The sequence below is a fragment of the Danio rerio genome, chromosome 5, assembly GCF_049306965.1.
Source record: "Danio rerio strain Tuebingen ecotype United States chromosome 5, GRCz12tu, whole genome shotgun sequence".
Lineage (NCBI taxonomy): Eukaryota > Metazoa > Chordata > Actinopteri > Cypriniformes > Danionidae > Danio > Danio rerio.
This window is the reverse complement of record NC_133180.1, coordinates 9242501-9255368: the sequence shown is the minus strand read 5'-3', so window position 1 is coordinate 9255368 and position 12868 is coordinate 9242501. Positions and strand designations below refer to the sequence as shown.

The window sequence follows — 12868 nt, the reverse complement described above, 5'->3', positions numbered from 1 at the left end:
CACGCCCACTATTTCTCTTTTAATATTCCATACCTCAAGGAACTACGTCACAATGCGAAAAAAATTAACGGTTGCAACCTCCGGTTCATGCAAACTCTAATCGTTTATGAATGATGTAGTTGTGTTTGCTTGTTTTATGAAATGGTTTTAATTATTATTAATGTTCATTCAGGCCAATCTGCACGCTCTGATCCACATGAAACCAGCTCTGTCTCATCTGGGGGATAAAGGCCTCCTGCTGCTGTTGAGGTAAAACAGCCTTGGTTTTCTGTTATGCAGTGGGCTTTTTGTAGAAAAAAAAAGGGGGGGGGGGGGTCATTAAAATAAAGTTCAAATAAAATATGAGCATATATAAAATTAAATTAAACCTTTTTTTCTCCATTTTAGATAACATTTACAAACATTTAAAAATAGAAAGTAGAAATTTCAGTTGCGTTTATTTTAAAAATACTGAATGCTGAAATAATATATTTTGTGCAGCCCTGACTTGAATATAGGTTAGTTGTCTTTACATCTTTTCTGTCCTTGGTTAAAAACTTGCTCTCACATTGTTAAAATATGAGCGTATATAAAATTAAATTAAACCTTTTTTTTCTCCATTTTAGGCAACATTTACAAACATTTAAAAATAGAAAGTAGAAATTTTAGTTGTGTTTATTTTAAAAATATATATTTTTCAGTGTTTACTATTTGTATTGATTTATTTTGTTGCACAGTTAAATTGAAAGACTTGTTTAAATCACTGTAAACGGGATTCATATGGTCATGGAAAACCTGGAAAAGTCATGGAATTTTGACATGGCATTTTCCTGGCCTGGTAAAGTTTTGGGAAAGGGGAGTGAATCTAGAATAATATATAACAAATAAATTACAAGCATAGATAAATAAAATATAGTAAAGATAAAAGTAAATAATAGTTTTCCGGTATTCACTATTCAGCTACAGATACTGAATAATTAGCACTGCATAGTCTTCATTGTATAGCATTTAATCTTCATTAAAGTTACAAGAAACGTCTTGTGGCCAGATGTTTTAAAATTTGAATTATTGGAATATTCACAGTCACAGGCCCTAAAGGTACAGTTCCGCAAAGATTAAAATGTCCTCACTATTTAATCACACTACACTTGTTCCAATACTATAGTAGTTACTAAATTATTATCTTTTTGTGTTCATTAAAAAAAAAAAAAAACCTCATAAGTGTTTGAAACAAGTGAAGGGTGTAAATAAAATAGTAAGTAATTTTTGGGGTTAACTATTTCTTTAAAAATGCATGCAGATGATGAACTTTTACTCCATTATGATTAAACTCTATATTAAACTATAATCCCAACATTGCATATCCTGCAATGTGACTATTGCAGATGCACACATTGCGATATCGATGCTGAAATAATATATTGTGCAGCCCTGGCTTAAATATAGGTTAGTTGTCTTTACATCTTTTCTGTTCTTGGCCAAAAACTTGCTTTCACATTGTTAGTGCCGTGTAAGCATGATCAAAATCAATTTTACATAGATATAAAACAAATTTAAACTAAATAGATTGTTGCATTTACTATGATATGCTGTAATAATTCTGAACATCATTGTTTTTTTTATTATAATATATTACATTTTATCATAAAAATGTACTTAAAGTTCTGGAAAAGTCTTGGAAAAGTCATGGAATTTTAGTAGTAGAAATGTGTGTGAACCCTGTATTATGTAATTGAGTTATAAATCGTGCTTTCTGTTAAGCAGTGTACTTTTTGTAGAAATGTCTTGCTTAATTACAAATCTGTGTGTGAGTGGTTTGTGAAATGAAATATGGAAATGATGAAATATATATTTATTATTTAATATAAGTGAACCATAATTGTAGAGGGGTTTAATGTTTATAATTTGGAGAGACATAACTGATTTAAAATGTTTTTATGTTTTTTATATTACTGGCCATAAACTAAAAAATCAAACAAAAATTCAAAATCTTTTAAATATTCCTAATTTTTTTTTAACATTTACAACTTTGTTTAATGTCATTTCATTTACTTTTATTTTTCATCTTAATTTTTTTTATATTTATTTTCTTTTCATTTTGTTATATTCTACTATCATTTGTTCATTGACATTTCGCTTTAATTTTGATGCAGTTTATACATATTAAGTTAAAATAAATCATACATCATATTTATGAAGCTTAAATTAATAAAGAAATAATTACAAATGCTACCTGTAATTTATTAGTTTAATTTGCAGTCAGTTTTAATTTACATTCATTTGTCTGTTTTTCTGAAAGGATAAAAGCTCTAATAAAGTATAAGTATAATATAAATGCTGCTTTGGTAGTTAGCAGACATAATTTTATTCAATCTAATAAATAGTTTTTAATTCATAAACTTTACATTATTTTGATAGTTTTTTTTGTGTGCTTCTTCAATTTAAGATTTAAATAAAATAATGTATATTTAATATGCGAAGACCCCTTACTGATGCTTTAATAATCTACATTTCACTAACGTTTAAAAAAACAAGTCATACAAAGAAAACAAACTGATTTTGTTTAATTTCCAAATGTGAATTTTATCTTACTAGCTTTAGTAGTAATTTTGTAGTTTAGATTGCTCTATAATTTGCTCATTTAATGAATGTTCATTTATTAGGCTTATTTATATGAATTTAATTATATATTTAACAGTCATATATAAAGACAAAATAATGAATCTTTTAACTATGAAAAAGTCTTCAGGTTTCAATTTTAAATCCACTTCTAATAAACAAATGTAAATATGCTGAATGTCCTAGCCCTCATTTAAATACATTTACCATCCCGTTCCCATTCCCACACGGACTGCTGATTCAGTAGCATCATTCAAACATTCGATCTCTTCTACGATCACCTAAACCCCTGTGAACAAAACCACGACACAACAACCTCAAAGCACTATTATTGCTTTATTATTGCACTAGTGTGCCTCACACAGGTGAGTGGGCTTGACAAACCACTTGTAGAAGCTGATACTTTAACGGACTCTTGCACCGGTTTTGCACGTTGACACTTTCTTACAATCACTCCAAATCTCTTAAACAAAAGCAAAAACTGATGAAGTGTGCCTCACACAGGTGAGTGGGCTTGACAAACCACCCGTAGGAACACTCTGCCATGTCAAACAAAATCTCCTTCCTTACTCTTGCACTTATTTCTCTAAAAACTAATAGTTCTCTATGTATAATTAGCACTTCTTGTGTCTCTGTCTGTAAAATGCATCTCAAACGCATCAGCTAAATGGTTTGTAAGTCACTTTTTCTCTCTCATATATCTGTAGATTTCTGTCCATCCCGAAAGGCTTCTCCTACCTCAACGAAAGAGGCTATGTCAGCAAACAGCTGGAGAAATGGCTCAAGGTAAAATATCAACTTTTAAACTCTCTGTTTTTCTTCCTCTTGACTGCGGTTGTAGTAAACTGTGTGTGTTTTTCCAGGAGTATAATCTGAAATATGTGGACATGATTGAAGAGCAGTTGAATGAAGCTCTTACAACATATCGCAAACCTGTCGACGGAGACAACTACGTCAGGCGCAGCAACCAAAGGTCTAATCACAGCTCATATTCATGCACATTCAGTTTGAAATATGTTTGCAAATTGCTATAACTATTGCACAAATAACAGGTTTGTTCCTGGGGCTCATTAATTTTTGTTATTGGTAATAAATATATTATTATTTAATTTATTATTAATTTGTTAGTTAAATTGAAGTTTAAAATATATAATTAAGCTTTTAAAAATATCTAAAATAAATGAAATGGCTTTGTTGTTTTGAAGTACAATTTACAAACCTTCTTTAAAAAAAGATGTACAATTATTTTCCATTTATTTTGACAAATTGCATAAAGCTCAACTGAAACAAGCTTGTATAATTATGTAAAATAAATCAAATGTATTTGTTTGTCATTTTGAAGTAAAATTTACTAACATCATTAAAACAGATATAAAGCTATTGATTTAATATTTATTAGATATTTAATATTTAATAAAGATTTCATAGTGCCTGGGGCAGATTTTTATTTATATTTTTTATTGTTAACCACATTTATTTAACTTTTTTTATTAAAATAAAGCTTAAATAAAATATGAGCTTTATATAAATATCTAAAATTAATAAACTGGCTCTTATTTGTTGTTTTAAAGTAAAATCATTATTAAAATCATTATTTTTTATTTTAATCATATGTTTATTTTTATGTTTAATAGAGATTTAAGAGTTCTGATTTATTTTGGTTATTGTTAACTAAAGTTATTTAGTAATTAAAACGAAGCTCAAATAAAATATGAACTCATTATTATAAAATTTAAGAAAAAAAACATTCTCTTTTTTGTCGTTTTGAAGTGAAATTTCTAAACATCTTAAAAAAAGATAGGTAGCGATTGAATTGATTTATTTTGGCTGCTTTATTTATTTTTGTAACAAAAATTTAGGTAATTTAAATAAAATTCAAATAAAATACAAGCTTGTATAAATATATAAAATAAACGCAATTGCATTTTTTTTTAATAACATTTATAAACATCCCTAAAACAGGATAGTATGTATTTAAAATTAGAGATTAAAAAATTCCTTGTATAAATATTTAAAATAAATAAAACATATTTTTTCAACATCATTGAATTAGATACGTAGATAGAGATTTACCATCAGTAATTGCATTATTGTTTCCAGAGAATCTGTTGTCAGTTGCAATTATTTTTATTCCCAAAATGCCATTATCATAATTTTTTATGTACTATATATTTATTTTGTGCAAGGTTGAATTGAATGTCTGGTTTAAATCACTATTAATTTGATTACAGAAGTAAATTTATAGAGTTCTGAATAGTATTTTATGTTGATTAATATTCATATTTTTCATCTGTGTTTTAAATTTTTAAAAACATTTAATTGTTGTGTTATTTTGTTATGTTGTACTATTTTTTGTGTATATACTTTTATCTTTAATTTAGATAATTTCAATTAGATTTTTAGATGTTTAACTTAATAAAATGTTCATAATTCATAATTTATATAAATACTACAATTTATGATGCTATATAAATAATGCAGTAATATTACTGGTTTCATTATATATTAATGTGATTCTTAATTTATGCTATATATATAAGTAATTATTTAAAATATTTAGATTTTTTTTTATAATTAATCAAGTTTAATATAGTATAACGTATAATAATTGAAAAATTATTTGAATATTTAAAAATAATAATAAAATGGCCACAACAGAATGATTCAAACTTAAATAAAATATGAAATCCACAATTCATACACAATTCTAATAATCAATAATTAAATAAAGACTAATTATATAAATATATATATATATATATATATATATATATATATATATATATATATATATATATATATATATATATATATATATATATAACTGCTTTAATAGCATGTAAATAATACTAAAATAATATTAATATGTATAGCAATGAAAGATATATACCTTTTCATTTTGTATCTCATATTTTAGGTTACAGAGGCCAAATGTGTTTCTCCCGGTGCATTTATACGGGCAGCTGGTCCATGATAAAACCGGCTGTCTGCTTCTGGAAGCTCAGGTATCTGATAATGCACTTACTGCTCACATAGACTGTAAACTGCTGTGCGTTTTGTGCATTTCATTGTCAATTTTGGTGTGTATTTGTTAGGGGGTTATCCCAGACCTGAGCTACACAGTGCGATCTCCAGTGCTGGATAAATGGGAAGGTGTTAAACAGCTGAAAGCAGCGCTCTGGGCTCTGGTCAGTGGTGCTTTTTACTCTGTGTTTATTGATATGCATTGTTATTAATATTTGTCATTTGTCATTTGAATGTTTCAGGGCAACATTGGCAGCTCAAACTGGGGTCTAAACCTCCTCCAGGAGGAAAACGTGATTCCTGATATTATTGCTCTGGCTCAGCACTGTGAGGTTTTATCTATACGTGGGTAAGTCTACATTTTATTGAAGTATATCGGATTATAAGTTAATGACTGTGGACGCCCTCAAAAAAACTTGCAATTTGGGGTCGGCAAGATTTATTTATTTATTTTTTAATTATTCAACATAGTTGCATTAGTTAACTTAAAGATCATTTATTTATAATGTACTTTTTTAGGTGTCAAATGATTTAAACAATTAATGTAATTACACTTTTTTTGTAATTAATCATGTATTAATAACGAACGTAATTAACGTAATTAATCATGATTAATTACGAAACGGCGTATTTATTACAGAAATAAAAACACAGGCATGTAAATGCCATTTGAATTTCAAAACAATCAATGTCCATAACAAACAAAAATTATTTCCATGTTGGATTCTAAGTGGACTACACACACACACACACACACACACACACACACACACAACATCGGTGAGCGAGGGATCCCTTCAGATTCATCAACACGCACGATCACGTTCATCAAATTTGCTTAAACTAAAAGTTCTAAAGTATGGCTGTATTTTACAATCACAGCAACATGAAGAAGATGCGTTTGAGGGCTCATGACGCAGCTTAAAGGAAGAGAAATGGGCTGTCTTTGACAGCTTGCGACTTTCATTTACATGGACACCAATACTCCAATCTTATGATTAAGATAAAACTGATTAAGAGTCTACTATGTAAGCAGCGATTTTTGATTACCTTAAAGGATCATGCGAGTCCCGAAATGCAGAGGTTTTTCTTTCTGTTCGCCATGCAGTATCAAATTCCGTTAAATCATCCTGAATGAAAATATGCTGAATGAAAGTGAACTGCTGAACTGCAGTTAAAGTCGAAAGATTAAAAATGAAACCCGAAATTGCATGGAACTGTGGAGGACACGCTGGATAGACTGGTGATGCGACATTAATTGTTTTATACTGACAATTTCCTTCTAAAAGCGCGTCCTTGGTCTTATCGAAATTTCTTTGCACATTAAATACACGCAGGGTTGGTGCAAGCTGAAGTAACGCTCTAGGCAAATGGCAATCACGCCTCTCTTAACCTGACAGGGAAAAAAAAAAATGACCAGTTCAAAAGTGAGAACCGTGAGGGTGGGAGTGGGTGTAGCGGATGAAAGTGAACTTTTTTCACTATTTTGCTGCCCAATTCTGCCGCCTAGGTTGCCTTTATGGACGCGCCCTCCCTGAACACACGTCGGCCAAAACAGGAAAAAAAAAAACTGCAACTGCATTATTTGACATTATTTATTTTTTTACACATTAAATAATTCTAATTAATGCCATGCGTTAACACGCTAATTTTGACAGCCCTAACTTTTTTAAATTCAATTTTTATTATTTTATTATTTTTAATATTTAAATTTATGTGATTGGAAATTTCATTATATATATTTATTCCATTAGCGTCTCCACGGGGTCTTTAAGTCTTAAAGTTCAAAAACAAAATTTTAGGCCTTAAAAAGTCTTAAATTCACTGAAATATTTTCTTGTAGGACTTAAATCATTTTAAACATGTCTCAGTTTTCCCTCTGTCCAAGTAAAGCTACCCAATCGCACCGACATCCATCCAATCACCAACAATCCATCTCAATAAAAAGTACATTTTTTTAAATATTACTTTTTTGTTGCAAAGAGATACAATTTACAATAGCTGTTTGACATTTTTCAGCATTTTTTTTCTTAATTAAGTTCCCTAATCAGGGAAAGAAAACTAAAAATAATTACACAATTCCTCATGATAATAACAGATCAACATCACTTTACATCAGGGGTTCTCAACCTATTTCACTTCGGTGCTCACTTTCTCCGATCAATTTTTAAAGGCCCCCCTAATTTCTTTAAAATGTTTGTATGAAATGCTCATTTAAACCTTTATTTATTAACACACACACACACACACACACACACAGGGAGATTGCCAAAGACCAGCTTCTGCTTTAAACGGGAGTGACCGATTATCTACTATTAAATATTTGCTATTTACAAATATACAGTACAATACAATACAAATGTAAAATACAGTAAAACACCATAAATCTGTTGAAACACATCGTTCTGATGGCAGTTGAGTTTGCAGCAGGATATTATTGGGAGGTCACTGACAGGAACAGTGAACAGCTCCGCCAGTGCACGTCTGAAGCTTATGTGCAAGTTCGTTTTACATTATTTGACAGAAACATCATTGAGCCTCGCTAGATTTTCCTGTAGGGGCGCACGTCCTTTATAAAACACTCACAGGACATTAATCAAAATGTGGATATATTAAATAGTTCACACAAAAATACACGAAGAGAGACTTTCACTTCACGCATAGTTCGTGAATGAACAGACTTGCGTGTACTAGCCGCAGAAGCGGTCATAAGACTGTTTTTCTGCAGAGTTTGAATTAGTCAATCAGAAAACAGGAGAAAGTGCATTACTTTGATCGTTTTAATACAACATATTATAATGAAATCCAAAAATTATAGAGTAATATCGAGTGTTTTTTTTTTAAGCGGCCCACCTGCAGGATCGCCATTGGCCATCGGTTGAGAATCCCTGCTTCACATGATACATTAAACTCAATTAATTTGGACCAAAAGTCGACAAATGTATATTTTTGATTATTTATGTAATTGTCTTTCTATTAAATAAACTTTTAATAATGTTAAACTTGTCATTCAAAAAAGAAAAAGAAACATTATGTTGAAAAAAGTCTATACCGCTAGAGTTTTCTTGTTTTGGCACATTAAAATATGCCGCTAAGCAATAATTACATTAGATTATAAATAATCATTAGTGTTTAGCTCTGTGCAAGTCTAACATTTAATTCATAGTGGTCTCGAAAGGGTCTTAAATTTGACTTGATTAAATCTGCAGAAACTCTGTTTATTTTTTATAGACATTATTTATTTATAATGTTATTTATAAATTAGTAAAATATTATATTTCAATGAGCTTCTGTATTTGTTATTGATTTAAAGTATCATGAAAGGAAACAAATATGGTCTCTATGAAAATAATCTTTCCAGTCATCCTATGGCCAGTAAGTGACAGTCAGGTGTGTGTGTTTGTGCAGTACGTGTGTGTATGTGTTAGGTGTGATCAGCCGGACGCGGCAGGGCAGTGACGTGCTGAAGGCTTCAGGATGGGACTCCGTTCGTCATAGTCGCAGGCAGCAGTGGCCCGTGGTCCCCGATGAGGTGGAGGTTCCTCTGCCCAGTGAACTGTCCTCCGTCCCCAGCACTCTCAGCCTCAACTCTGAGTCCACCAGCTCACGACACAACAGCGAGAGCGAGAGCCAGCCCAGTCAGTCCATGCACACATTACTCTTTACTTCCTTTTAGTTTACTGAACTTTACAAAATGTTTTTTGCTACTGTACTTGTTTAACCTCTTAACTGTCACATTCCTGCCACCGGGAAGCTTGTAAGGGTGCTTTCACACCTGTGAATCGATTCAGTTCTTCCAAAACAGAGATTACAAATGTTACATTGTTGCTCTTTGCTCTTGGAGCGGTTCACTTTCACACTGCAAAGTTTCTAATCGGAGCAAAAGAGCTAAAAATAATAAAACTCTTAAATCAAGCTGAATTTTCTAGACAAGCAAAACATACCGTCTTGTTTTAAGAAATAATATGCCAAAATTAAGTAAGTTTTTTTCTTAAAACAAGTTAAATAATCTGCCAATGGGGTAAGCAAAATAATCTTGTTTTTCCTTTTGACATAAGATTATTTTGCTTACCCCATTGGCAGATTATTTAACTTGCTTTAAGAAAAAAAACTTACTTAATTTTGGCATATTATTGCTTAAAACAAGACAGTATGTTTTGCTTGTCTAGAAAATTCAGCTTGATTTAAGAGTTTTTAGATATTTGGACTAGAAACAAGACAAAAAAATCCAAGTAAGAAAAGCATTTTTTGCTGTTTAGTTCCTCTCACTCTAAAACAAATACTTTAAAAAAGGGAATGATAAAATAAACGGATATTATTGAGACAATATATACAGTGGGGGAAAAAATACATCAGCATTTTTCTCAGAAAAACTATTTCTAATGGTGCCGTTGACTTGAAATTTTCACTGGATGTTGATGAAAACCAAAGAAATCCATATATGCAAAGAAAACAAATGTAATTAGTTTAATTAAGTTAATTTGTAATAAAATGAAATAACACAAGGAAAAAGTATCGAACACATGAAGAAGTGAGGTGTATAAAGGCAGCGAAAGCCCAGACAGCAGCTGAAATCTCTCAGTAGCAAACCTCAGTCCTTCCACAGTGCAAATGAATATTTGCTGCTTCAGTCCAACATCTGCATTAGCAGGAGGATGAAGATGAACCCAGGGTGGACATTTCAGCAAGACAATGATCCAAAACGCTGCCAAGAAGACTTTCAAATGCTTTCAGAGAAAGAAAATCAAGCTGTAGAATGGCCCAGCCAATCACCTGACTTGAATCCAATAGAAAATACAAATCAACGATCAGATTTGATAAACAAGACCCACAGAACCATTAAGATTTTGACGATCTGTTGAAGTCTGTGAGAAACTCACTGAGAAACACCGGAGAAACGCATGTGACTTCATTCTCCATATGAGAGGCGTCTTTAAGCTGCCATCACCAAAAAAAAAAGCTTTATTTAAAGTATTAAATACATTTCAGTAGTTCAGCAATTTCTCCTTGTGTCATTCCATTGTTTTTACACATAACTTATTTTTCATTTTGTTTCATTTTTTGTTTTGTTTAATGTTCGTATTTATGGAGTTTTTACCAAAAATCTGGTTCAATTCCATGTCAAAAGCTCTTTTAGAAATATTATTCCGAGAAAAAAAGACATGTTCAATACTTTTTTCTTCACTGTAAATAAAGAGCAGTTACTACAAACTAATTATAATGGAAAATAGTATAAAATAATAAACTAATAATAATAAAATAACTATAAATTAAAACCTAAACTAATGGTGTGTAGAAAATTTGCTATATATAATATAATATAATAAAATATAATATAATATTATATAATATAATAAAATATAATATAATATTATATAATGTAATATAATATTATATTATATAATATATAATATAATATTATATAATACAATGTAATATAATGTAATATAATATAATATAATATAATATAATATAATAAAATATAATATATAATATAATATTATATTATATTATATTATATAATAAAATATAATATAATGTAATATAATATAGTAATATAATTAATATAATATAATTATCAATTATATAGTTTACCACGTTTCACAAAAAGCAAAACTCTTTATATTTTTATATTATTTTGGTAATATTTTTTAAATAATATCAAAATGTTTAATTTAAATTAAATTTTTATTTGTATTGAAATTACAATTTGTATTTGTATTTAGTTACTATACTTTCAAATTAATCAGTTTTTACAAAATTCTGTGCAGAAATGGCAAAAAATCTCCACAGATTTTATTTTAGGAAGTTTATAATTACAATACATGCATAAACAATCATTGCAATTGGGTGCTTACATCCTTTCTACGACTTCACACGTCTCTCCTATCGCAGGTTTATACTTTATGGATGATGATCGTGAGGGTTTGGACATCTACGAGGACTCCTCCCTCAGCATGCACGCCAAAACCTCCAAAGAGCGCAGCCCGTTCACCATCCTGACCCCTTCGCACCTCCGAAACCGCTTTCTCAACTCACTATCCCTCCCCAGTAAGAAAGGCCGGAGCCCGACGGACACAAAAGGCACCAGTTTCACAGCAAAAACCCCAGATGAGCTCCGGCTCATGCACTGCAACCGGAGCATCGCAGAAGTCGCAAACTCTTCTCCAGGACACTCTGAAGTCTTTTACAACGGCAGCCGAATGCCCCGCAGCCCCACAGTCAGCCTAGAGACGTCATTCGTTGGTATTAAAGCACTAGCAGAGCCGTACGCGACAGATTCTGAATCCAGGAATCAATATAAAAGAGAACGAAACAGCAGAGAGCGTTTAACCTGCGACGGTGCATCTGTCCTACCCGGCGGCGGGACTTTTAAAAGCCGCAGTCAGAGTTTTAACACGGACACCACCACTAGCGGGATCAGCTCCATGAGCTCCTCGCCATCCCGAGAGCCTGCGATGGATACAGACTGCGCTAGTCTGAACACTGTGGTTAGCGCTAGGACGGTCAAAATGCAGCATTCGCTCAGTCCTAATAATCATATTCTTCTCTCTAAGTCGAATTCCACATCGCTGGTTCCTCCTGGATCGGCGCACACGCTGCCGCGGCGAGCGCAGTCACTGAAATCGCCCTCAGTGGCTACTATTAAGAGCCTGGTGGACTGTAGTTACATGTACACGAGTCCACGGGACGCGCTGGGATACGCTACGCTGAAGCGGCTGCAGCAGCAGAGGATTCACCCATCCCTGTCCCACAGCGAAGCGCTGGCTTCTCCTGCTAAAGACGTGCTGTTTACTGACACCATCACCATGAAGACACGCAGCCTTGACTCACGGCTCACTCCACGCAGGTATGCAACATTCATTTATATTATGTATTTAGACTAGTGTGTATTAACTGGTGTGCACCGTCAGTATAGCACTTATTAGGGCTGCACAATGTTGGAAAAATCTGACACTGCAATATAGTTTTTTCTGCTGCTATTTATTGCGATGTGAATACAGTTACTTGGAAAAACTATTTGGAAACAATTGATCATGTTAAAGTGAGTGGTATGATGGACGTGCATTTGCATCAAATATGATAAACAATCTACAGGTAAATAGACAAATTCAATAAATGAAAACATACTAATTAAATAAACAGCATTCGATAGTTTTATTGTATTCAGGTAAACAGTGTAAAATAATACTATGTAGTCTTTGTTGTATGAATAATTCAATGAAAGCAATCGGTATTCATTTTT

The 12868-nt window shown here is 31.6% G+C and overlaps 1 protein-coding gene across 2 annotated transcripts in view; it reads left to right on the top strand.

Annotated features, from left to right (window-relative positions):
- rictora (RPTOR independent companion of MTOR, complex 2 a) overlaps nucleotides 1-12868 on the top strand; it is a 79104-nt gene that overhangs the window by 44432 nt on the left and 21804 nt on the right. For both annotated transcript variants that reach the window (XM_009301197.5, XM_021476395.3), the window contains exons 24-31: nucleotides 173-249; nucleotides 3306-3384; nucleotides 3462-3571; nucleotides 5516-5603; nucleotides 5694-5786; nucleotides 5865-5971; nucleotides 9031-9260; nucleotides 11518-12472. In XM_009301197.5, coding sequence (XP_009299472.3) covers nucleotides 173-249; nucleotides 3306-3384; nucleotides 3462-3571; nucleotides 5516-5603; nucleotides 5694-5786; nucleotides 5865-5971; nucleotides 9031-9260; nucleotides 11518-12472 — 1739 coding nt within the window. The remainder of the gene's footprint in view (nucleotides 1-172; nucleotides 250-3305; nucleotides 3385-3461; nucleotides 3572-5515; nucleotides 5604-5693; nucleotides 5787-5864; nucleotides 5972-9030; nucleotides 9261-11517; nucleotides 12473-12868) is intronic.